This window comes from Ailuropoda melanoleuca, chromosome 19 (genome assembly GCF_002007445.2).
Source record: "Ailuropoda melanoleuca isolate Jingjing chromosome 19, ASM200744v2, whole genome shotgun sequence".
Taxonomy (NCBI): Eukaryota; Metazoa; Chordata; class Mammalia; order Carnivora; family Ursidae; genus Ailuropoda; species Ailuropoda melanoleuca.
Genome location: NC_048236.1, coordinates 5,035,989 through 5,062,281, shown reverse-complemented (window position 1 = coordinate 5,062,281; position 26,293 = coordinate 5,035,989). Strand labels below are relative to the sequence as shown.

General features: G+C 37.7%; 1 protein-coding gene and 1 non-coding gene across 6 annotated transcripts in view; one reads left to right on the top strand and one right to left on the bottom strand.

The window, feature by feature from the left end:
- LOC100466240 (24-hydroxycholesterol 7-alpha-hydroxylase) overlaps nt 1–26,293 on the top strand; it is an 88,692-nt gene that overhangs the window by 12,232 nt on the left and 50,167 nt on the right. For 4 of the 5 annotated variants that reach the window (XM_019799431.2, XM_034648103.1, XM_034648102.1 and 1 more), the window contains 5 exons: nt 198–372; nt 1,676–1,825; nt 2,784–2,877; nt 13,856–13,963; nt 18,305–18,395. In XM_019799431.2, the coding sequence (XP_019654990.1) occupies nt 248–372; nt 1,676–1,825; nt 2,784–2,877; nt 13,856–13,963; nt 18,305–18,395 (568 nt within the window). In that variant the 5' untranslated portion in view covers nt 198–247. The remainder of the gene's footprint in view (nt 1–197; nt 373–1,675; nt 1,826–2,783; nt 2,878–13,855; nt 13,964–18,304; nt 18,396–26,293) is intronic. The other variant, XM_019799430.2, reaches the window with a different exon arrangement.
- LOC117797202 lies at nt 21,764–21,871 on the bottom strand. Its single transcript, XR_004622120.1, has one exon. It is a non-coding gene; the product is annotated as a U6 spliceosomal RNA (small nuclear RNA).

Here is a 26,293-nt window from a genome sequence, read left to right as displayed (position 1 = left end):
GAGTGTGAATTTCCTGAAAGACTTTTACTGTTTCACGGGATAGGTTGAATCTTCACCTCCTTTTACTTGCAAGAGGTGATTTTATGTATTGGGAAGACTTTGGTTCCAGTCCCTACTGACCAAGTGATAGTAGAGGTAGATTGACTGTTTGCTTCAAGGAGTTGTTGCTTCTTTTGAAAAGTTTTCTCTGTTTACAGCATCAATTCCAAAGAATACTTTTTTAACACTGCATGAAAAACTTTATATCATGATGAAAGGGAAAATAGGGACTTTCAACCTATATCAACTCACTGGACAACTGACTGAAGAATTACATGAGCAACTGGAAAATTTAGGCAATAATGGGACAATGGAGCTGAGCAACTTAGTAAGGTAAATAGATGTATTAGTAGTATTTGATCTTGTTTTTTCATTTGGGGGGTTTTTTGGAATAAAAAACTTTGAAGCCTGTGCATTGAACTTTAAAAATTATCTGGTGGATTAATGAAGTCCATCTAACTAGGTAATTAAGAGATTATACTAATCCTTTACATGTTAATTAATGAGCAAGTTTTCATTAGCACTCCAATTTTAAGGTGAACAAAGAAGCCAATACAATCATCTTAATAAATTTACAGTAATTTCTCCTCATTCCATGCCATGTAGAACATACCTAAGTGGAGGGGATGCTCAGAGACAGGTGAGACAGGAAAGGGCGTTGGAGGGAGGCAAGTGGCCTCAGCCATGTTTCGAAGCTTTCTGGCAAAGGTAAGGGCTGGGCCTAGGAGCCGTGAGAAAAATTCTTCGCATGCGTAAGGAGATTTGGTAAATTGAAGTTACCAGTTGGGCACTTTTCCATCTCAGTGGGATACTGGGATGCTGAAGGCCGGATTCAATAGTTCAAACTCATAAAAAAGATCAACAGTTAATATTTTGTTAGAGGTCCAGAAAGAGAGAGAGGAAGAAACAACAGAAAAGGCAAGCCACTAACTAAACTTTTCCCATGCCCAGTATCTACAACAAAACCAAGCAAATTTTGGATATCTTTGAAACTTTGGGGGAAGGAGACCCTGAAAAACTTCTAGTGAGGAAGGAATGGCAAATAAAACTGAAACAAACAGTACTTAGTGTTACTAATCTAGGTCATATTAACAATCTTCGCTATTCTTTCCCTTATGTATGCCACAGTAATCAATTTATTCACTTACGGCAAGATGTAATGATTATAGGCACTATACTTCAATGTGTAGTAGTTAAAATCCGTAGGATCCTGTGAGAGCTTGGGAAATTTGGTAACTAGCAGTGCCCTGATTCTTTGGCTCTCTTTTGCTGCTGTCTAAAGTCATGGACTGTATCTTAGTTATTGCTATTTTTTGCTAAATAAATACTTGTTGAAATTACATTGAATCAGTTTATTTCTGCGCATCATCTCACATTTGTCAGGATCTAACAATGCTTGCTTAGAAAAGCCATTAAAATCTTCAGATAAATGAACCACAATTTCAGCTACCTCTAAATTATCTTGACCACAGTAAACAAATATTAAAACCTTTTGAGGGTGACTCTTTCCCAAAAGAATCTGTCACATATTATCATCTAACCCTAATATATAGCTATTAAATAATGCCCTTTTTTGAATCCTTTGCTTTTCTTCTTTGGTCATTGGGTCTGACTTTCTGTGTGTTTTTCTTTGTAGGCATCTCCTTTATCCAGTCACAATGAATATACTCTTTAAAAAAGGTTTGTTTCCCACAGATGAGAGAAAAATCAGGGAGTTCTATCAGCATTTTCAAGCTTATGATGAAGGTTTTGAGTACGGGTCCCAGATGCCAGAATGTCTCCTAAGGTAGAGAGCTCTTCCCTACAATTAATTCACTGACCAATCTCCTCCCAGCAATTCATTACCTGTCTCATTTCCCTGTTCTAAGTAGAGAGAGCCACATCTACGAGGAAGAGACCGAAGCTACTTCTTAAGACCAGGTTGTTTTTGGTGTGTGTGTGACTTGATGGAGGAACTGAAGAAGAGAGATGAATTGTTTCCTTTTTTTCTCTCTCCTTATTTTGAGGAGCAAAAAGGAGACAGGGAGAGAGACACAGAGACAGAGATGATATGATAAAGAAACAAAGAATTTATTTTGAGGGCTTACTATGATCACATTCATTGCTATGGTTTGGAACCGGGCTAAACCATCAAGTGTTACCATCAAGTGTTACCAGTCAGACACATTGTCCTTGTTCTCCCTGAGGCAAAAGGAGGTGTGGCCAAATGTATTTTTCACCATTGGCTCAGTGGTTCGAATGCAAAATAATACGATTTTTAAAATGTCTTAGCAGTTGGTCTACAGTGGTGACTGGTCAGAAAATATGGAAAAGATCATAGCCAGCTTGCTTTCCCTGGCTTAAGCCAGCGCCAGTGCCTGTCCTAGTTTTTCATCCTCCAGCAACTGATAACAGCCAAAGTAGAAGCAGAACAAGCAGGTCCTGGGCTCTGTTTTTTGTTTGTGTGTGTGTGTGTGTGTGTGTGTGTGTGTGTGTGTGTGTTTTGTATTCAATAGCGATCTTATAGAGATTCAAACATTTGTTTGCAAAAAACCCATTAAGATGTGGCTACCTTGCCCCCTCAATTTTCCTTGTGATCTGGTAAGTCTGAAGGTAGAGCTCGCATAAAATTCTAGAAAAACTAAAGAAGAAATTTGGAGAAATAATTATAATTCCGTAGCTATTCCCCCCTTTAACTCCATGACCCGTTACTCCTGACATACCTTCAAATTAATTTATGCACGTATTTTTTTTTTCTCACCTAGAAACTGGTCAAAATCCAAAAAGTGGCTTTTAGCGCTTTTTGAGAAAAACATTCCAGATATGAAAACATACAAATCTGCAAAAGATAATTCCATGGTAAGTATCTCTGAGCTTTTTTGCTAAAATACATGGGATGTAACAGTAATAAGCTATGATTTTTTAAATAATTTTCTTTTTTGGTAAAAATCAAGAGATTATTTAGGTAACCTTTTTTGTGTCAAGTACTGTGTTGGATGTTTACATACATTTTTCTATTAAATCACCTCATAACAATGAGGTGGGTATTAATGGTCTTCCACATAAAAAAAACTAAGGCTACAGACAACAACACATAACAAGGGGCTGAGTTTTTTATTGACTTATGTATTACGCAGTTGTGTCAACAGTGACAGGTGGGAGTTATGGCACATTAGACAAGGATAACAGAGCTCTGCAAGGTAGACTTTGTTCTTGATGCCACTACCACTAATGAGTTCTCGCTTCAAAATAAAGGAGGTAGTAATGTATAATTTGAAAAACAACGCACTGGGAGCCAGTGTCCTAAGTGTCCTAGATCTGTGGTTCTTCAGGTGAGGTTCCTAGACCAATGGTACCAACATCACCCGGGGGCCACCCAGTCAGAGCCTCTGGGGTGGAACCCATCAATCTGTGGCTTCATAGGCCCTCCAGGTGGTTCTGATGCTTGTGTAATGACAAGTTCTCAACCCCACCTCCTCATCAGAATCTCCGGGACCTTTTGAAAACCACCTGATTCTCCAAACCCACCCCCTCTGAAACTGGGGTTCACTTGGTCTGAACACGAGCTCCAATCCAGTCACCAGTCTCATGACCTTGCTCTTGGTTCAGTTTCTACACCTCCCTCATAGAATGTGGGGATTAAGTGAGTTAATATTTGTGAAGCAGTTAGAGAGTAGTGAGGACTACGTAAGAGTTTATACCATGTGTTTATCATTAAATTTCAGTCCTTTTATTTATTTATTTTTAAGATTTTTATTTATTTATTTGAGAGAAAGCACACATGTGCACACAAGCACGGGGGAGAGGGACAGAGGGAGAGGGAGAAGCAGACACCCCACTGAGCAGGGAGCCCGACGTGGGGCTCGATCTCAGGACCAGGAGATCATGGCCTGAGCTGAAGGCAGGCGCTTCACCTACTGAGCCACCTAGGCGCCCCCAAAATCAGACCTTTTAGTATTTGTATATGATATCAAGTGTTTTTGTTTGCTTGCCTTTCATTATTATAGCAAGTGTTACTACAAGCAATTCTACTTAACACTGGAGAGGAAGATCGCTTCAGAAAAAAAGAGATGTATGAATGTTTAGGTATCCCCCACCTGAATAAAGGCACTAGAAAGCCATTCTGGAATGCCCTTCATTGATACACAGTGTTTCAGCTGAGGATTCTGTTTTACCGACCCAGACAAACACATTTTTGTTTGCATAATTTTCCAGGATTTAGGGGTGAAGAGGCATGTGTATAAAAGTACTTCTATAGTAGCATTTCTTTTTCCTAGTCTGAAGAAATAAGACATTTTTAATCGTAAGTACTCTCTCTATTTGAATAAAGACAGATTTTGAAGTTTGTTGAAGCTAAGCCAATATTTAAGACTTTGGGGCAGAACTCAATTTGAACATTCATGAGCAGTTTTCATTTTTTTGTGGATCATTTCTGTTTCTTCCAGCAGTGTTCACACTGAGCTTGTGTTTTGTACCCAATTTTTTTTTAAATGTGGTCTAAGAAGAAAATAAAAGATTCCGTTGTCTTCTGTATAAGTAGATTTCAATGGCCTAGTTAAGCAGAAGACTGGAAGAAGTTTTTGTTTTTTGGAAATATTACACACATATTTCATCACATTATAAACATCAAGTGCGGCGATTTTTCCCTTGTTATTTGATATATGTATTAAACTAGTATTTTCACTTAAAATTAAGATTTCACCTACAGAGTAGCGTATCCAAAGAATGAAATCCACGTATAGAATTTTCCATGAGATAGAAACTTTGTGTTATAATAATTTATGTTGTATGACAGAAACTAGCAGTAAATAAAATTTTACCTAAATAATTTTCAATTTTGCTAATCCATTGTTACAAAAACAATAACAGTAAAACATCACTAACATTTATGGGGAGCTTGCTCTATGCTAGGCATAGTGTTACCCATTTCACAAATTCATGACTCATTTATTTTTCACAACAACTCTAATGCCCAGAAAACTGGGGATTATTAACACCAGAAAACTGAGGATTAGAATGGTTAATCACTTTTGAAACATTATGTGCCTTTATAAGTAGCAATACTAGTCTCTCGTGTATTTTCTTTGAAAGCGATTTAACAGTTATTTCTTGTATCATGAGATCTGAAGTAAAACTACTACATGATGGTACAATATGGTTCTCTTAATCCCTAATCCATGAGAGTTGTGAGTTGTGTTTCTCATGGGGCAGTACAGCTCAGTAGCTAAGAGCATGGGCTCTGGAACCAGGGCCAGGCTCACAGGGTTTGAATCCCAGCTCAACCACCAACAAGCTCCCTGTCCTGGCAAAGTTCCCTAACTTAATTGTACTTCAGTTTCCTCAAATGTAAAATGGTGATGAATTGTGGTGAGGATTGAATGGTTTAATATTTGCAAAGGACTTAAAACAGTACTTGCCTTATTAGCAAGCAATTACTAGGCATTAGCTACCATTATTTTTATCACCCAAACCTGAGTTATTTAAGATTCAAAGTACATGAGTAACTTAATGAAAATGTGTCCAAATTTCTTTCCCATGATGGGGGAATGACCATTGACAAAGGTGTGACTGAGAAACCTCCCAGTGAAGAGAAAGCTTTCATGGAATTTGGGTGATCCCTTGAGAGCAACTGTAGGTGTCCTTGGATGGGGCCCTGATCTTAGATGACACCGTTCCCGTCAAATATCAGTTCTCTGCATATTGTGGTGTTTATACTATATCCTGGCGTGGCAGTGCTTTCTCCATGGTGTATAGGCTGAGAATCTTCATGGCAAATGGGGGAAGGGTTTTCTCTGGAATGCTCCAGATATCTGTGTTTCTGTGTTGTTTGCATTTTCCTAAAAGCAGAGGTTTATTTTAAAAATTTGTCAAAATGATAATATATACTAAGTTTTGTTTTAAGGACTTTATAGGTAGTAACTGATTGAATTATCACAATAATCCTATGAGGTAGGTACCATGTTATGAACGTTTTATAGATGAAGAAATTGAGACACAGAGCTTAAAGTAACTTGTCCAAAGTTACCCAGGTCTTGAATAACTAACCTGCTCTGGTTCCACATGTAACGATCTTGGAAGTTGCCACTCCAGTCTAACAACAAGTAGAAGGCTGAACAGACCAATAATAGAATAATCAGACTGGGACTTTAAAACAACTGTAATTAATATACCAAGGACCCTAATGCATAAAGTAGACAGCATACCAGAACAGATGGACGATGTAAGCAGAGAGATGGAAATCCTAAGAATGAACCACAATTAAATGCTAGATATAATAAACACTACAACATAAACGAAGGATGCCTTTGATGGGCTTGTTTGTAGACTGGCAGAGCTGAGAAAAGAATCTCTAGAAGATATAGCAGTTGAATCCCCCAAAACTGAAAAGCAAAGAGAACAAAGACTAAAAAAAACAAAAACAAAAACAGAATACCCAAAGACTATGGAACTGTGGGACAATTACAAAAGAGATAGCATACATGCAGTGGGAATACTAGAAGAAGAAAGGGAGAAAGGGACAGAAGTATTTGACCCAATAATAACAGAAGTTTCCCACAATTGATGTCAGACACCAAACCATAGATCCAGGAAGCTCAGAGAACACCTAGCATGCAAACACCAAAAACATATCATTTTTAAATTACAGGGAGAAAAAAAAACAAAGATAAAAAATCCTAATGAAGCCAGAAGGAAAGATACCATATCCATAGAGGAACAAAGATAAGAATTATATCTGACTTCTTTGAAAACCATGCAAGGCAAAAATAGAGTAGAGTGAAATATTAAAAGAGTAGCGTGAGAAAACAAAAAACAAAAAACACCAATCTGGAATTCTGCACCCTGTGAAATTATCCTTTAAAAATGAAGGAGATATAAAGGCTTTTGCAGACAAATGAAAAATGGGGGGGGGTTGTTGTCAGTAGACCTTCCTTATAAGAAATATTAAAGGATTTTAAACTGAAGACTATAGTCAGAGACACAGAAGGGCACTATATTATTCTTAAAGGCTGTATCCAACAAGTGGATATGACAATTATAAATATATATGCCCCCAACAGGGGAGCAGCAAGATACACAAGCCAACTCTTAACCACAATAAAGAGACATATAGATAAAAATACATTAATAGTAGGGGACCTCAACATTCCACTATCAGAAATAGACAGGAACACCCATGCAAAAAATCGACAAAGAAACAAGGGCTTTGAATGCCATACTTGATGAGTTGGACCTCATATATATAGATAGATAGATAGATAGATAGATAGATAGATAGATATCATAGATATATATAGATATACATAGAATATATATAAATATATATTCATTCTATTCTAATGCCCATGGAACATTCTCAAGAATAGACCATGTTCTGGGTCACAAAACAGGTCTCAGCCAATACCAAAAGATTGAAATTATCCCCTGCATATTCTCAGACCACAACGCTCTGAAATTGGAACTCAACCACAAGGAAAAACCTGGAAGAAACTCAAACACTTGGAGGCTAAGAACCATCCTGCTCAAGAATGACTCGATAAACCAGGAAATCAAAAAACAAATTAAACAATTTATGGAGACCAACGAGAATGAATACACAACGGTCCAAAACCTATGGGATACTGCAAAGGCAGTCCTAAGGGGGAAATACATAGCCATCCAAGCCTCACTCAAAAGAATAGAAAAATCTAAAATGCAGTTTCTATATTCTCACCTCAAGAAACTGGAACAGCAACAGAGGGACAGGCCTAACCCACTGACAAGGAAGGAGTTGACCAAGATTAGAGCAGAAATCAATGAATTAGAAACCAGAACCACAGTAGAGCAGATCAACAGGACTAGAAGCTGGTTCTTTGAGAGAATCCATAAAATTGATAGACCACTGGCAAAACTTGTCCAAAAACAAAGAGAAAGGACTGAGATTATTAAAATTATGACTGAAAAGGGAGAGGTCACGACCAGCACCATTGAAATTGCAAGGATTATTAGAAACTTTTATCAACAGCTATATGCCAAAAAACTAAACAATCTGGAAGAGATGGAGGCCTTCCTGGAAACCTATAAACTACCAAGACTGAAACAGGAAGAAATAGATTTCTTAAATAGGCCAATTAACTATGAAGAAATTGAGTCAGTGATAAACAACCTTCCAAATAATAAAACTCCAGGCCCAGACGGTTTTCCTGGGGAATTCTACCAAACATTCAAAGAAGAAATAATACCTATTCTCCTAAAGCTATTTCAAAAAATAGAAACAGAAGGAAAGCTACCAAACTCATTCTATGAGGCTAATATTACCTTGATCCCCAAACCAGGCAAAGACCCCCTCAAAAAGGAGAATTACAGACCGATTTCTCTAATGAATATGGATGCCAAAATCCTCAACAAGATCCTTGCTAATAGAATCCAACAGTACATTAAAAGGATTATCCATCATGACCAAGTGGGATTCATACCTGGGATGCAAGCATGGTTCAACACTCGCAAATCAATCAATGTGATACATCATATCAACAAGAAAAGACTCAAGAACCATATGATCCTCTCAATTGATGCAGAAAAAGCATTTGACAAAATACAGCATCCTTTCCTGATTAAAACCCTTCAGAGTGTAGGAATAGAGGGTACATTTCTCAATCTCATAAAAGCCATCTATGAAAAGCCTACTGCAAGCATTATTCTCAATGGGGAAAAGCTGGAAGCCTTTCCCTTAAGATCAGGAACACGACAAGGATGCCCACTCTCGCCACTATTATTCAACATAGTACTAGAAGTCCTTGCAACAGCAATCAGAAGACAAAAAGGGATCAAAGGTATCCAAATCGGCAAAGAAGAAGTCAAACTGTCTCTCTTTGCAGATGACATGATACTCTATATGGAAAACCCAAAGGAATCCACTCCCAAACTATTAGAAGTTATAGAACAATTCAGTAAGGTGGCAGGATACAAAATCAATGCCCAGAAATCAGTTGCATTTCTATACACGAATAACGAGACTGAAGAAAGAGAAATTAGGGAATCCATCCCATTTACAATAACACCAAAAACCATACGTTACCTTGGAATTAACTTAACCAGAGACGTAAAGGACCTATATCCTAGAAACTATAGATCACTTTTGAAAGATATTGAGGAAGACATAAAAAGATGGAAAAATATTCCATGCTCATGGATTGGAAGAATTAACATAGTTAAAATGTCCATACTACCCAGAGCAATCTACACTTTCAATGCTATCCCGATCAAAATACCGAGGACATTTTTCAAAGAACTGGAACAAATAGTCCTTAAATTTGTATGGAACCAGAAAAGGCCCCGAATCTCCAAGGAACTGTTGAAAAGGAAAAACAAAGCTGGGGGCATCACAATGCCGGATTTCGAGCTGTACTACAAAGCTGTGATCACAAAGACAGCATGGTACTGGCACAAAAACAGACACATCGACCAATGGAACAGAATAGAGAACCCAGAAATGGACCCTCGGCTCTTTGGGCAACTAATCTTTGATAAAGCAGGAAAAAACATCCGGTGGAAAAAAGACAGTCTCTTCAATAAATGGTGCTGGGAAAATTGGACAGCTACATGCAAAAGAATGAAACTTGACCACTCTCTCACACCATACACAAAAATAAACTCCAAATGGATGAAAGACCTCAATGTGAGACAGGAATCCATCAAAATTCTAGAGGAGAACATAGGCAACAACTTCTATGACATCGGCCAGAGCAACCTTTTTCACGACACATCTCCAAAGGCAAGAGAAATAAAAGATAAAATGAACTTATGGGACTTTATCAGGATAAAGAGCTTCTGCACAGCCAAGGAAACAGTCAAAAAAACTAAGAGACAGCCCACGGAATGGGAGAATATATTTGCAAAGGACACCACAGATAAAGGACTGGTATCCAAGATCTACAAAGAACTTCTCAAACTCAATACACGAGAAACAAATAAACAAATCATAAAATGGGCAGAAGATATGAACAGACACTTTTCCAATGAAGACATACAAATGGCTAACAGACACATGAAAAAATGTTCAAAATCATTAGCCATCAGGGAAATTCAAATCAAAACCACACTGAGATACCACCTTACGCCAGTTAGAATGGCAAAGATAGACAAGGCAAGAAACAACAATTGTTGGAGAGGATGTGGAGAAAGGGGATCCCTCCTACATTGTTGGTGGGAATGCAAGTTGGTACAGCCACTCTGGAAAACAGTGTGGAGGTCCCTTAAAAAGTTAAAAATTGAACTACCCTATGACCCAGCCATTGCACTACTGGGTGTTTACCCCAAAGATACAGACGTAGTAAAGAGAAGGGCCATATGCACCCCAATGTTCATAGCTGCATTGTCCACAATAGCCAAATCATGGAAGGAGCCGAGATGCCCTTCAACAGATGACTGGATTAAGAAGTTGTGGTCCATATATACAATGGAATATTACTCAGCTATCAGAAAGAACGAGTTCTCAACATTTGCTGCAACATGGACGGCACTGGAGGAGATAATGCTAAGTGAAACAAGTCAAGCAGAGAAAGACAATTATCATATGATTTCTCTCATCTATGGAACATAAGAACTAGGGTGATCGGTAGGGGAAGAAAGGGATAAAGAAAGGGTGGGTAATCAGAAGGGGGAATGAAGCATGAGAGACTATGGACTCTGAAAAACAAACTGAGGGCTTCAGAGGGGAGGGGGGTGGGGGAATGGGATAGACTGATGATGGGTAGTAAGGAGGGCACGTATTGCATGGTGCACTGGGTGTTATACGCAACTAATGAATCATCGAACTTTACATCAGAAACCAGGGATGTATTGTATGGTGACTAACATAATATAATAAAAAAGCATTTAAAAAAATAAAGAAATATTAAAGGAAGTTCTTCAGAGAGAAGAAAAATAATATAGGTCAGAAACTCAGATCTACACAAAGAAGGAAAGAGCATCAAAGAAGAAATAAGTAAAGGTGAAATAGAAATTTATTTTCCTTATTCTTAATTGATCTAACAGGTAACAATTTGTTCAAATTATAATAACAACTGAATATATACTATAATTTATTCAAATTATAATAGCAACTTATGTGTGCTTGTATATAAATGAACTGATTATGTAAGGTTATCTGCATGTCTGTCTGTAGCCTTTATCATATCCTTCTATAATAATAATCCAGTAAATAAAATATTTCTCTGACTTCTGTGAGCCCCTTTAGCAAAGTAATTGAACCTGAGGAAGAGGTTGTGGGAACCTCTGATTTCTACAGCCAGTCAGTCAAAAGTACAGATAAAAACCTAGTCTTACAGCAGGCATCTGAAGTCCAAGGAGGAGACATTGTTAGAATCTCCAATCTTTAGCTAGTTGGTCCAAAGTACAGCTAATAATCTGGGCCGTGACTGGCATCTGAAGGGCAGGTGGGAGGGTGGGGAAAGAGTATAGTCTTGTAGGACTAAACCCTTAACATGTAAACCTCATGCTATTTCTGGGTAGATAGTGTCAGAATTGAGTTGAACTGAGTTGAATTATGGAGCACCCAGATAGTGTCCTGAGTATTGTTTATTGTTGTTTGAAACTCCCCCTCCACATATACACACACATTAGAAATTAGTACCCGAACTCCACAGTGAGGATGTCCTCTTTACCACTCCTTTTCAACATAGTACAGGAAGTCCTAGGCAAGAAAATCAAGAAAGGAAATAAAAGTTACACAAATTGGAAAGAAGACATAAAACTGTCTTTGTTCACAGATGTCATGTTCATATTTGTAGGAAATCCAAGAGAATCACCAAAAAGCTACTGGAACTAATAAACAATTACAGCAAAGTTGCAAGATACAAGTTAATATCCAAAAGTTAATTGCTTTCCCATGTACCGATAATGAATGAATGGAGTGTGAAATTAGAAACACAATGCCATTTATGTTAGTATCCCCCAAAATGAAATACATAGGTATAAACTTGACCAAAGATATATAAGGTCTGTATGAGGAAAGCTAAAAACTCTGATGAACGAAACCAAAGAACTAAGTAAATAGTTCATGGATGGGAGGATTCAATACTGTCAAGATGTCAGTTCTTCCCAACTTGACCTATACGTTCAATGCAGTCTCAATCAAAATCCCAGCAAGTTATTTTGTGGATATCAACAAACTGATTCTAAAGTTTATATGGAGAGGCAAAAGACCCAGAATCACCAACACAATATTCAAGGAGAAGAACAAAGTTCTTCAAAAGAACACTGCTACCCAACTTCAAGATTTACTGTAATGTTTTAGTGTGGTATTGGTGAAAGAATAGACAAGTAGATCAATGGAACAGAATAGAGAGCCCACAAATAGACCCCTTTCAATATAATCAACTGACCTTTGACAAAGAAGCAGAGGCAATATGGTGAAACAAAGATAGACTCTTCAACAAATGGTGTGGGAACAACTGGACATCCACATGCAAAAAAAAAAAAAAGAATCTAGATAGAGATCTTACACAATTCACAAAAATTCACTCAAATGAATCATAGACATAAGTGTAAAATGCAAAAGTATAGAATTACGAGAAGATAACATAGGAGAAAACCTAGTTGACCTTGGGTGTGATGATGCCTATTTAGATATAACATCAAAAACACAATCCATGAGAGAAGGTGGAAGTGTATGAAAAAATGCTCCACATCATATGTCTTCAGGGAAAGGCAAATGAAAACAACACTCAGATAACAATACACTCATTCTGGCCAGAATCTGGAACACTGACAACATCAAATGCTGGTGAGGATGTGTAGCAATGGGAACTCTCCTTCATCGTTGATGGGAATGCAAAATGGTGCAGACGCTTTGGAAGACACTTTGGTGGTTTTTTACAAACAAAGCATACTCTTGCCATGAAATCTAGCAATGTGCTCCTTGATATTTACCCAAATGATTTGAAAATTTATGTCCACACAAAAACCTGCATAAAGATGTTTATAATAGCTTTATTCATAATTGCCAAAACTTGGAAGCCACCAAGATGCCCTTTAGTAGGTAAGTAGATAAACCGTGGTACATCTAGGGAATGGAATTATTCAATACTAAAAAGAACTAAACTATCAAACCATGAAAAGATGTGAAGGAACCGTAAATGCATATTACTAAGTGAAAGAGGCCAATCTAAGAAGGCTATGTAATGTATGGTTTCAACTATGTGATATTCTGGAAAGGGCAGGATGTGGAGAAAGGAAAAAGATCAGTGGTTGTTGGGGAGGGAGGAGAGATACAGTGGCAGAGCACAGAGAATTTTTAGGGCAGTGAAAATAATTTGTATGACATTATAATGGTGGATATATATCATCATGCATTTGTCCAAACCCATAGATTTTAAAATGCCAAGAGTGAACCCTAAGGTAAACTATGGAATTTAGGTGTTTGTGATGTGTCAATGTCCTTGATCCATGGTAAGAAAAAAAAAAAAGTACCATTTTGGTGAACGATATTGATAAGTAGGGAAGGCTATGCATATGTGGGGTAAAGGTTATATGGGACTTCTTTGTGCTTTCCTCTCTATTTTATTGTAAACCTAAAATTGCTCTAAAAAATATTCTTTAAGAAAAAATAACAACAACAACAACAAACGAAGCCAGGGTTTGAACCAATGCAGTAAAGCAGTTGGGCTCTGGAGTCCCTACTCTTAATCACTGCGCTACCAGTAAGTATATAAATCCCTTAGCATGCCTCAAGCTGCAAACCTAGGAATGGCAAAAATATTATATTGAGATATATAAGGAAAAATGCATGGTCTTTGTTTATTAACATCATTCTTCATCACATAGCTGTGGTTTGACAATATGTATTTCTTTTAAACAGACATTAATGCAGGCTATGCTGGATATCATAGAGATGGAAAGAAAGGAAGAAAAGAGCCCCAATTATGGGCTCTTACTACTTTGGGCTTCTCTGTCCAATGCTGTCCCTGTAAGTATATTAGTAAAGTAAGGGTTACATTTCTATCTACAGCAATTTCAGGTTTTTTTCCTTCATTATTCTTTCTTTTCACTTCTTTATAGAAAAAGGCTACAGTGGATTTGTTTGTGAGCTAGAAAAACAAAACTGAATGCCTAATGAAATCTGATAGGATCACAAAGGAGGCAAAGCCGAGATGTCAAGTGCATTCTGCCCTCTGTGAGGCAAGCTCGTAGCAGGCTAAGGGAAAAGTTTGCACTTTGGGGTCAGTTGTGACAACTCCTGCATATGGAGCACTTTCTTTGTCAGGCAACACGCTTAGTGTTGGTGCTGCAAAGATGCGTAAGTCTTGACTCCAACACTTTACTGGGGAGAGAGTAGGTAAATGGATAGTCTGGGGTAGAATTGGGCTCGAATCACGATAACCCCTGCCAGAGCTAGGTAATGTAAACCCTCAGCCACCATTTCCTTATGGGTCACAAAGGTATAATACAACTCCTGGTATGGTCCTAGGACTTGGGTGCTTGATAAGTGGTAACCCTCCCTTCGCTATAAGGTGGTTGTGAGGATTCAGTGAGATAAACCCAGCTGGTGCCCAGTGAATATTAGTCGTCTTCCCCTCTACCCATTCTCCTGCACACCATTCCTGTTTGTGTTTCTTGGTGTCTTGGTCCTGTAAGCTTCCCCATGAATGGAGATGGTGACATTGGAACTCACAATACTAAAGAGAGCAGAGGATTTTTAACTGTTTCTTTTTAAAGCTGTTACGAACTAGATTAAAGCCATGTGATATGTCTGTCCCTTCTTGTCTAATGCATATCAGCGAGGATTTCACATTACCTTAAGCTGCACTGAGATTATTTGAGAAATTAAAAGGTAGTTTTTTTTTACATGTTTGTTTTCTACTGAACAGGAATATTCAACCCATCTCTATTGATAAATGTGGCCATTTCCTTTTTTCCTCTAACAAATAGAAATGAGATATTTCAGGTATCATTTATTTCTCCTTCCTCTTAGTGAACTCTTTCTAAGTACTGATAGTCTAGTTTCTTTTCACGTGTCATCAAACTACTTAGGTAAAGAGCAGAAATAAAAATTCTGGCCTCTCTGCCATATGTAGTTCACCTGGCATGGGCTAATAAACATTGTCTAATCCTTTAGCCTTCTTTACATACCTCTGATATCATGCCCTGATTTCTCTTTGCATAATTTTCTTGGATACTGATTAAGCTATAGCAAAATTAAAAGGCCGACATCAGAACAGCTCCCAAAGCAGCAACAAAACAGCCACTCCTGTCACAGGATTAATTTTCAAGATCTCATTAGAGGGATCCTCCAGAAGAAAGGGACAAAAAGCCCCATTGATCTGACTCGGGGGAAGTCAGTTCTATGGAATTTGTTCCCGGCACCGGCCTGAAAGGATTTAAATCATGAATTTCAGAAAGAAAGTGTCTGATGATTAGTGAGAGTTCCATCTTGCCGGCTCTTGTTGGCATCTCCAAGAGGCAGCTGGTGTGCAGGCAGAGACCCTGGAAAGGCTTTAGAGTCAGGCCCAAAGCCAAATCCCAGTGCTGAGTGACAGTGAGCCAAGTGTTTAACCTCTCTGAGCCTCAGTGTTCTCATCTCTAAAACAGGATGAATGTCATCTACGTCATAAGATGGTTATGAGCATTATATTTTTAAGATATGGAAAGTGGCTGACAGTCCCCGGAACAAAGAAGGTGCTCGATAAATGTTAGCTTGCTTCTTTTATAAGAAGTGAGGCCGTCGTTTCAATCAATCATTACTTTCAGTGGCCCATTAGTAATAAACTGCTCTGTCTTCCAAAACTGGACCACTCAGATGCCCCGGGGTGGGAGTGGCCACTTCTGGCTGGCTTCTGTGATCTCCCATCACCGTCTAGAGAACCCTGACGAGCCCCGCCAGCAGGACAGGTGGTGGGGCCTGTCCTTTCTTGGTGCCCAGGTTAGGTTCTCTTCTCTCCCATTGTGGGCTCTGCCTCAAGGCCTGTGGAACTCAGAGCTCGGGGTTGAGATAGGCTGGGGGTAGGACAGATCACTAGAGGGCTCCATTGTGGTTGGGGTGAACTTTGGAAGACTGGTACCAAATATTAACCATAATTTGCGAATTCATTTGAATGGGAAGACCATTTCCAACTTCCAAGAAATTCCTGCCAAATGAACTCTTTAGGAACATTTTTTCCAAAACGAATCTCACCGCTGACATTTCATCTTTGTTATCGCTTCTCCCAAGCTCTTTCTGAATCCTTTCAGTACTGACCATGACCCCCCACCCTACCCTGCCTCAGCCTCAACTCCCACAGCCCATGTTGTCTGCCCCACCCATTGCCTGTACACTTAGCTCTTTCTTCTCCTGATTGTATTACGTATCCCCAACTAGATGTGAAAGTTCTTTGGGCAGGCATGATATCTTATACATGTTTGTGTTTACCATGATCATAGAAGACTGTCTGACATGTTACAGAGACTCCATCAGTATTCGTTAAATCTTTTTTTGAATGGAGGAATAAAGATTGCTGAAGAACATACCCATTTCATCTTCTCTTATTGGACAGGGCTTTCCTCCTTGTCCCTTCTCACCTTTGTTCTTACCCCAAAAGCATTGCAATGGCTGCTTGTGAAGTTCAGTGAGCAAGGTGGCCCTTCTCCTTTTTGAGCAGCCCTCACCATGGACTTGAACCCTTTGGTAGAATACTAATCACTACTTGGGGGAGCAATTTTTAACTGGGAGTGCACAAAGAGGTCTTTTTTTCTTGTTTGTTTCAGTAATATATGTAAATTTCTTATTTTTTCATTACTGTCTTTTATGTGACTTTTCTTTTTAAAAACATAATTGAGTTTTTTACCAAATTTAGAAATAATAATTGGCACCTTTGTACAGTCATTCATAATTTAGCTAATTTTCTTGTGTTCATTATAAAATAAGTACCCAAGTTTTGTGAATCTCTAAAACTCCAAGCACTATTTAGTATAACTCTGAACTACTCTTTTGTATAACTGAAAATCTATGTGCTATCCACTAAGCTATTTTTCCCCCAGTATGAACTCTGACCCTTTAAATGAGATGAATTGAGTATGGAGTGGTTATTAATTAAATCCAGTAATTCAGCACTTCATCCATAGATAATAGTAGCAGGGGCCTGAGTGGGGAGACAGGAGAAGAGAGCTTTCTGAGCATGATTCTTCTACTGCAAAATGGACCAGATGATGTCCAGGGTAAGCCTTCGGTACTCTGAATCATGCCACAGAAAGAGGCTCTCCAGATGGGGGTGGCCTTGGTTCTCCCATTCACTCTGTTTATGTACACAGTACCGCGGATTTCACAGTGCAGGGGGGAAAACAATGAGGAGTATTGAATTTGGCTTACTTGACCACGTCCCTTCAGACCGTTGCTCTTCCTTTTTTGGCCACAGAGGGGAGTATTGGGATTATGTAAAGGTACTTAAAGTTCCCTCACTAAAGAGACAAGAAGATTTCAGTGTTTTAAATATGAAGTATTGTCTGAGTCTTTCAGGACTGATTTTCTTAGATGAAATTTCTTTTACAATACATGTTTCCAGAAAAGATGCAAGGGAAACCCAAACTTCTTTTATTGATTTTGTATAGGTGTCCTTTATTGTGTAATCTAAAAATAGAAGCAAAAACCTCGACCCGAGTTAGTGGAAGGTTAATTTTTGAGATGTCTGTCAGTATAATTTTAACCTTGTAATACCACATTGAGGAAGGATGTGAAATAATTTTCTTTGGTCTAGAGAGAATTTGCAAGCATGCTATGTTCGGTAACATTCAGATGTGAAAGGACCATTATGTTTGATCTTGAGTACTCTCATAATTTAGTTTATGGGATTTGAGGTATATTTTTCTGGGCTTATTGGAAATTACCACATTTTATTTGCGGAATGTATGATTTGCTCATTCATTTCTATTTGGTGGATATTAAATTTTAAAATATATCTTCATTAGGATTAACATTTTAAGTACCACACTTTGTTGTTTCTGAATATTTAATGTGTGCACATATAATATTTTATAATATGTATTAGCAAAAAAAAAATCCTGCCTCATTTTGTAGTAAAGATAATCTGTAAAAGCAGCAGAGTTAAACTATAGTGACAGAATAAATGTATAGATTTGACCTCTCAGAGGTCTATAACATCTCTATTGTTCATAAAATCTAGTTTTTCCCCAAAAATGCTTCTTACCAGCATGCTTTTAAGTTTAATTTAAGCATTTTCCTGGTTTCTTTTAATGTTTATGGCTAATACTAAGTATGCTTTTGTTCCTCTTCAAAGAAGGTTGTATTGTGTGATACATGTTTTTTTGTTTTTTTAAGGTTGCGTTTTGGACACTTGCATTTGTCTTCTCTCATCCCACTGTCCACGAGACCATCATGGAAGGCATAGCTTCTGTATTTGGAACAGCAGGTACTAAACCCGAATGAGCTTACCTAGTTGAAGAAATATCTAATGTGCACTTGTCACACGTTATGGGCAAAGCTAAATGCCCAGAATTTTATAGAAATTGAACATAATCCAAAATTGAACACAAGTTGTTGTGTGTTTTAGGTTCTAAACGTAGAATTTAATTACTGTCCAGGTAATTTTAGAAGTCATCTAATCTAACCCCCTTACTTTCCAATTCATGAAATAAATGCTAGAGAGATTGTGATTTGCCTAATTTCCCTACTTAAACATATATATACACACACACACGCACACACATGCACACACACACACACACAGGCTTTTTCTTCAGATTTCTTGGCCCCTCAATTATTTTTGGAATTCAGAATTTTCTAGATTTTGTAAAAAGTAGTATGGTGCATATATTACATAACACAGATGTCAGGTAAGGTTTGTCACCAAGGAATTATCTTAAAAGTTAGAGATTTGGGGGGTTAGAACTGTAGATGGGAATTGCCACCTTGCAGTTTTAAGGTCAGATTTGGACTCTTCAGTTGTCATCTGTTTTAAAAAGCAGAAATAAGCTTGAAGAGAGCACTCAACTACTTGTTTATTTAGCATAATTTGACCTGTTTGGAAGCAGCATCTTTTAAAAAACCTTAAGATGTCAAATTAGGTATTCTGATATAAAAAGAATAATAAATGACTTGGAGAAAACAATTTAACAGCAGGACAAAAGGTAGGATGCCAATTAACAGCTTCCCCCTCCCTGCTTCATGATTGCTGAAAATATTTTATTTGAAATTTTTTCTCTATTTTCTACTTCTTCCTATTGAATTAAACCAAAAAGCAAATCGGCTTGCTCAACATGACTATCCGAGCCATGCTGTCTCTGAGCCTGGAGTCTTAGCTCATAGAATTAGTGAGGATTAGAGTCACTGAGTACAAGCAATGCTAACGAGTTGGATTCTGGAGACACATCGGTGAAGGGAAGAGAAGACTACTTGCCTTTATGCAGCTTACCCCTACAAAGCTAACGGAAATGCACGTGCCCGCGCGTTCACAAGCAATAAAAGGGAGGGCATCTTTGTCGCATATTTGACTTTACCATTTCCTTTTTTTTAAATAATTTTTATTTTATTATATTAGTCACCATACAGTACATCCCCAGTTTATGATGCAATGTTCCATGATTCATTATTTGCGTATAACACCCAGTGCACCATGCAATATGTGCCCTCCTTAATACCCATCACTGCCCTGTCCCAATCCCCCACCCCCTCCCCTCTGAAGCCCTCAGTTTGTTTCCCAGAGTCCAGTTCCCCCTTCTGTTTACCCCCCCTTCATTCTTCCCTTTCTTCTCCTACCGATCTTCCTATTTCTTATGTTCCATAAACGAGTGAAACCATATGGTTATTGTCTTTCTCTGCTTGACTTATTTCACTTTGCATAATCTCCTCCAGTCCCATCCATGTTGGTGTAAATGTTGGGTAATCATTCTTTCTGATGGCTGAGTAATATTCCATTGTACATATGGACCACATCTTCTTAATCCAGTCATCTGTTGAAGGGCATCTTGGTTTCTTCCACGATTTAGCTATTGTGGACAATGCTGCTATGAACATTGGGGTGCATATGGCCCTTCTCTTCACTACGTCTGTATCTTTGGGGTAAACACCCAGTAGTGCAATTGCTGAATCATAGGGTAGCTCGATTTTTAACTTTTTAAGGGACCTCCACACTGTTTTCCAAAGTGGCTATACAAACTTGCATTCCCACCAACAGTGTAAGAGGGATCCCCTTTCTCTACATCCTCTCCAACAATTGTTGTTTCCTCCCTTGTCAATTTTTACCATTTCCTTACTAGAGTCTTTGCCTCATTTATGGTTCTCCAAAGTCCTGGTCTTTAGGAAATCTAGAAATAGTTATGGGATGGTGGAGACAATGTGCAGAGCCTGTCTGACCCAAAGGCTACAACAGAAATGTTACATTCATCTGAATGTCTATCATACTTGACTCTTGAACTCTTGAACACAGTTCAATGGAGAAAGACAAAACCTTTATTCTTTTTCTACATTCTGGTTTATTTTTAGAACCCATTGTTCTCCACTAACAGATGAATGGTCCTTCAAACAGCGATACTAGTGTATTAGCTACGTATATATCAGTGTTTTCAGTTTATAAGACTCTTGTGAACTTGCAAACAATCTACATAAAATATCAAAATGTTTTTGCTGTGTTTATACAGAAGCAATTCAGGTCAATTCATGTATAAGATATAGTAGCAGCTCAGGAATTTAGATAGGAGAGAAGACTACTCATTCACTCTTTGGAGGTTGATATTAAGCAAGATATACATGTGCCCGTACAAAAGATCCTGTCAAAGAAAGCACATTAGAGTGCATGGAACAAGACTCTGACTCAGTATAGCAGTTCTCCATTCTTAGGCTCTTTGCTATTACAAGATCACCATTTCGTTCTTGGAGATGTCCTTAGTGACTTGGATACCTCTCCACATCTCTATGGCCTGAGCACTCACCACTAGAGCCCATCCGAGTTAGGTCGCTCAACTTTCTTACAAGTTTCAGAGTAAAAGCTGCTATTGAATCATTGGTCCTTTGTGTCTAGCTTCTTGTACTTAGCATAATGTTTTATTTTGTATCACGATGTTGTACATTAATTGATTTTCACATGTTGAATCTCCCTTGCATTCCTGGGATAAATTCTACTTAGTTATGTGGTATAATACATGTAATTTTTATGGGTATACAATATCCACATTACCTATAGGCATTTATATCTGTATAGCAGATGTCATTTTTATGTTGCCAGATTCAGTTGGCTAGTATTTTATTAAGGAATTTTAGGAATTTTACATCTATATTAATAAAGGATTCCTTTTCTTGTGTTTGTCTGGGTTGGGTATCAGGATAATTCTGGCTTTATAGAATGACTTCAGAAGTATTCACTCATCTTATTTTTTGGAAGAGCTTGGGAAGGATTGATGTTAGTTATTCTTTAACCGTATGATAGATTTACCAGTGAAGCGATCTGGTGCCAAGATTTTCTTTGTGAGAAGTTTCTGATTAATTCAATCGCTCTACTTGTTACAGGTCTATTCACGGTATATATTTCTTCTTTTTTTATTGAAATATAACTGACATGTAACATTGTATTAATTTTAGGTGTACAATACAATGATTAGATATATGCATATATTATGAATTGATCACCGCAATCAACTTAATTAACATCCATTATCACACAGTTACAATTTTTCTTGTGATGCAAACTTTTAAGATCTACTCTCTTATCATTTAACTTATCAACTTTCAAATTCATAATACAGTGTTGTTAACTGGTCACCATTGCCGGACATTGCATCCCCAGAAAAATAGGGACACTGCATGAATTTGTATGTCATCCTTACACAGGGGCCATGCTAATCTCTATATTGATTCACGTTTAGTAACACTATCTATTTTTTCTTGGGTCAGTTTTGTAGTTTGTGTCTTTAAGGAATTTGTCCATTTCATCTAGGTTGTTTAACTTGTTACATATAATTTCATATTATTGCTCATAATCTTGTTTATTTGTATAAAATCACTAGAAAAGTATCCCTCATCCTTAATTTTAGTAATTGTGTCCTCTCTCTTTTTTTCTTGGTCAGTATAGCTAAAGGACCTTTAGTTTTGTTTTCAAGACTGGCTTTTGGTTTTGTTGATTTTGTTTAATTTTATTTTTTTATATTGCTTTTCTGTTCACTATTTCATTTTTTCTGTTCTCTTCTTTATTATTTATAATGCATAACTCTTTATTAATATTCTTTATTTTGTTCTTTAAACACAATTTTTCTCAGTCTTTGAACATACTGAAAATCTCTTATTTAAAGGTTGTTTTTTGTTTTTTGTTTTTTTTCTTTTTAGTAAGTCCGACATCTGGGTTTTTTCAGGGATAGTTTCTACTGATTGCTTTTTTCTCCTGTGTATGGTCTATATTTTCTTGTTCCATGTATTATTGCATATTTCTCATTGCATGCCTTGCATTTTTTTTAAACTGGATATTTTAAATAATATAATGTGGCAACTCTGGAAATCAGATTCTCCTGTTTCCTCGGGGTTTATTGCTGTTGCTGCTTGTCATGACCTTGATTTTGTGTTTGTTTATTGACTTTTGTTGACTAATTCTGGAAATTTTGTATTATTATATTATATTTTGTATTATTATCATGTGTGGCCACATATGTTTCTGCTTGTTTAGTATTCTGCTAATAGTTGGACAAAGACTTCCTTACACTAAGACCCAATAAGACTCCCATGTTTGCATGCTCTGGATTTTGTTTGCTTGTTGGAGCATGCCTTCAACATTCAACTAGGCAGTCAGTAGCACTGCCTTAACTTTCACTTCCCACTTGCACAGAACCTCAAGGTCAACCATAGGTCAGACCTTAGAGCCTTCTCAGGTCTTTCCTGAGCCTGAATGAGGCCCTGGGCATTGGTGCAGCCCTTCACAAGTGCACGCATTTCTATATTCCCATGAGTACATTGGACCTTTTCAAAACCCCTAGGATGTCTCATTGCCTAACTTTTCATTTTAACCTTTTTGATTTGCCAGTTGTTTGTCCAAACTGTTATCTATTGCCTCTGGTAGCTGCAAAGTTAATTATCCTTAAAGGTTTCCAAGAAATACCCCTGGGGAAAAGACTTTTTCCACTGTGTGAGTTCCAAGTCAGGTCAGATAAAGATAGTTTTATAAGTGGGACCTTCCACGGAACTGCCAGACAGGTCAAAAAATGAGAATTCTCTAGGAATGAGGTCTTGAAGGAGTTCTGATCTTATTCGATCCCTTTTGGGAACTGCTGGGCTGCTGGTTTGCACTGTGATTGTAGGCTATTGGTTTTCAAGGCTACCATGGAGCTATGGAGAGAGGGATGGGAATAGAGCAAGTTAAAGTGTCATTAAGCTTGTTCTTCTTACTAAGATTTAGCCATTTTTCTTGGTAAATACTCCCTGGGTTGCTGCAAGCCTTTGGTTAATTTCCAAAGTTCTGAAAAAGTTGATTCTGACAAATTTTATCAGATTTTTCATTGATTTTAAAGAGGGACTTTTTGGGGGCACCTGGGTGGCCCAGTCGTTGGGCGTCTGCCTTCGGCTCAGGGTGTGATCCCGGCGTTCTGGGATCGAGCCCCGCATCAAGGCTCCTCCTCTGGGAGCCTGCTTCTTCCTCTCCCACTCCCCCTGCTTGTGCTCCCTCTCTCACTGGCTGTCTCTCTTTCTCTGTCAAGTAAATAAATAAAATCTTTAAAAATAAATAAATAAATAAAGAGGGACTTTTTGGCGTCCTCAGCCGTTTTTGCTGACATTACCCTGAACCATAAGTTTTAAAATTTCTTTTAGGAAACCTTCCAAAATCATTGTTAACCCTTCATTCATCTATTTATTTAGTTGGCCCTCAAATATCTTTTGGAGAACCCACTATGTCAAGGCATTGTATGAGCTATCAGGGCTATGAGGATGAGTGTGGTGCATGCTCGCAAGGAAGTTCATGAATGAAGCACACTTTATAAAAATGAAAACAGATTTGGAAGTCTAAAGAAGATGTTAGGAGAGAGAAAGGAACATTTACGTTGTTTCTTTGCAGATGTGTACCTGCTGTTGAATTCTGAGGGTTTTCTGTGCTTGGAACCTTTTCCCTTGTTTTTATTCATCTCTTGGTCAGCTTGAGTGTCATTTCCTCAGATAGATCTTTGAGGCTTGCCCTGTCTGAAGTCACTTTCCCTAACTCTGCTCTTAGTTATTCTCTGACTCACCGCACTATTTCCTTCATAAGCATGATTTTTTTTGTCTATCTATCTATCTATCTATCTATCTATCTATCTATCATATATCTAATCATCTATCATCTATCTATCTATCTATCTATCTATCATCTATCATCTATCTATCATCTATCATCTATCTATCTATCATCTATCTATCTATCATCTATCATCTATCTATCTATCTATCTATCTATCTATCTATCTATCTATCTATCTATCTATCATCTTCTGCCTCCTTCATCAGAACATAGTCTCTCCAACAGCAGGAACGATGTCTGTCTTGGTGTCTATAGGATCCCCAGCTGACTAGAACCCAAATTACTCAACAAGTATTTTCTGGATAAATTTAATGAACAAATACAAGAATATTTTTAAGAGATGAATGTCTTAGTTTCACTTTCATTTGCAGTTTTATCACCTATCCCATTAGACAGCTTAAGTGAAGTGAGCATTTTATGTAAAGAAGTTTTTGATAAGTTTCTGCCCCTAAGTTTTGAGTTAGTAGAACCCTGTCTCAGCCCATATCTGATCCATTTGTTGAGACACTCAGTAGTCTCAAGTCCAAGAATCCACAAGAATGATAAAGAATGCTAACATGTCTCTGGGGTTTTGAACTCTATAAAGCATCTTCTTGATTATGACTCTGTTTCATCCATTGATCCTGGATGAAATATACACTATCAAATTATCGAGGACCTGATGAAGAATATTTTGCTTTGTTACAGAGTTTTTGGGCATAATTCCTGGAAATTAGTTTGTTTTAAATTTTAATTTGTAGATCACCACACATTATTTCAGTTGTCTGTCATAACCTCAAAAACATAGTGCAAATATGGGGGTCAGAATGCCTTCATTCAAATTCAGTCTGAGATCCTTAATGGTTAATTCCTTATTCAAGTTACCAAATTCTTTAAGCTTTTTTCTTCTTTGGGCAAATGGCAAAATAAGAATGCCCATGTCATGGAGTTACTAGGAGAATATGGTAAATATATAATAGCACAATGTCTGTCAAACTGTTATCATTTTATGAACCTTAGCCATGACCAAAACTGATATAACCATATCAGTTATATGAAATTTTATAATCTTGCCATATCATGAAAAGAGTGACTATTATGACCTTGAATTTTTCTACTTCTAAATATTAGTCAGTGTTACTTTTCAAAATATAGTTTTCAGGGTGCTTGGATGGCACAGTCGGTTAAGCATCCAACTCTTGATTTCAGCTCAACTCACGATCTCAGGGCTGTGAGTTCGAGCCCCACGTTGGGCTCCACACTCAGCATGGAGTCTGCTTGGGATTCTGCCTCTCCACCTCCTTCTGACTCCCCCCCCCTCACATGCACACATGCATGTTCTCTCTCGGTCTCTCTGAAATAAAAAATATATATATACTTAAAATATTCAGTTTTCTTGAGTATTTACAGCAATAATTGAATTATTTTATATCGGTTGGCCATCCCTTTAAAAAGACTGAATGCAGCAAAAATATAGCATGAAGATATTTCTGTCTAATATTATCCTAGTAGGTAGAAATAGTAGCAACAATAATAGCTAACACTTAGGTAACAGTAAGTACCAGGCCCTGTTCCAAGTACTTTTCTTATTAACTCCCTTAATCCTTGAATCAGCCCTCCTAAATGTTATTTATCTGCATTTTAAACCTGAGGAAGATGATGCACCAATTAGGTAGCTTACCCAGGACCACACAACTAGTAAGTGACAGAACTACAATTTGAACCAATGTCAGTCTGGCTCAGGAGTTAATAATACAAATTATCAAATCTCCTTATTTCAAAATTGCACTCAGAACATCTGAATTAACATGCTGAGGTCAAGTTTCCAGCTTAATTTCCAAGTCACTAACATATTAATCTTCTTAAAGCACACCTCTAGTTATAGTGCACGTGTATTCAGAATATATTCCTGGAGTCACGTTCATACCCCTGAGCCTGAAACCATAGCCTGATGGTCTGATCCACCCTAGCAGTCAGTGTACCGATCTAACTAAGGTGGCCTCTTGAATATCCTCTAAAACCGTCTTCATTTTCTTTCTGCTGTGCTACTTAGTGAACCTGTAACACTAAATGTGATTTAA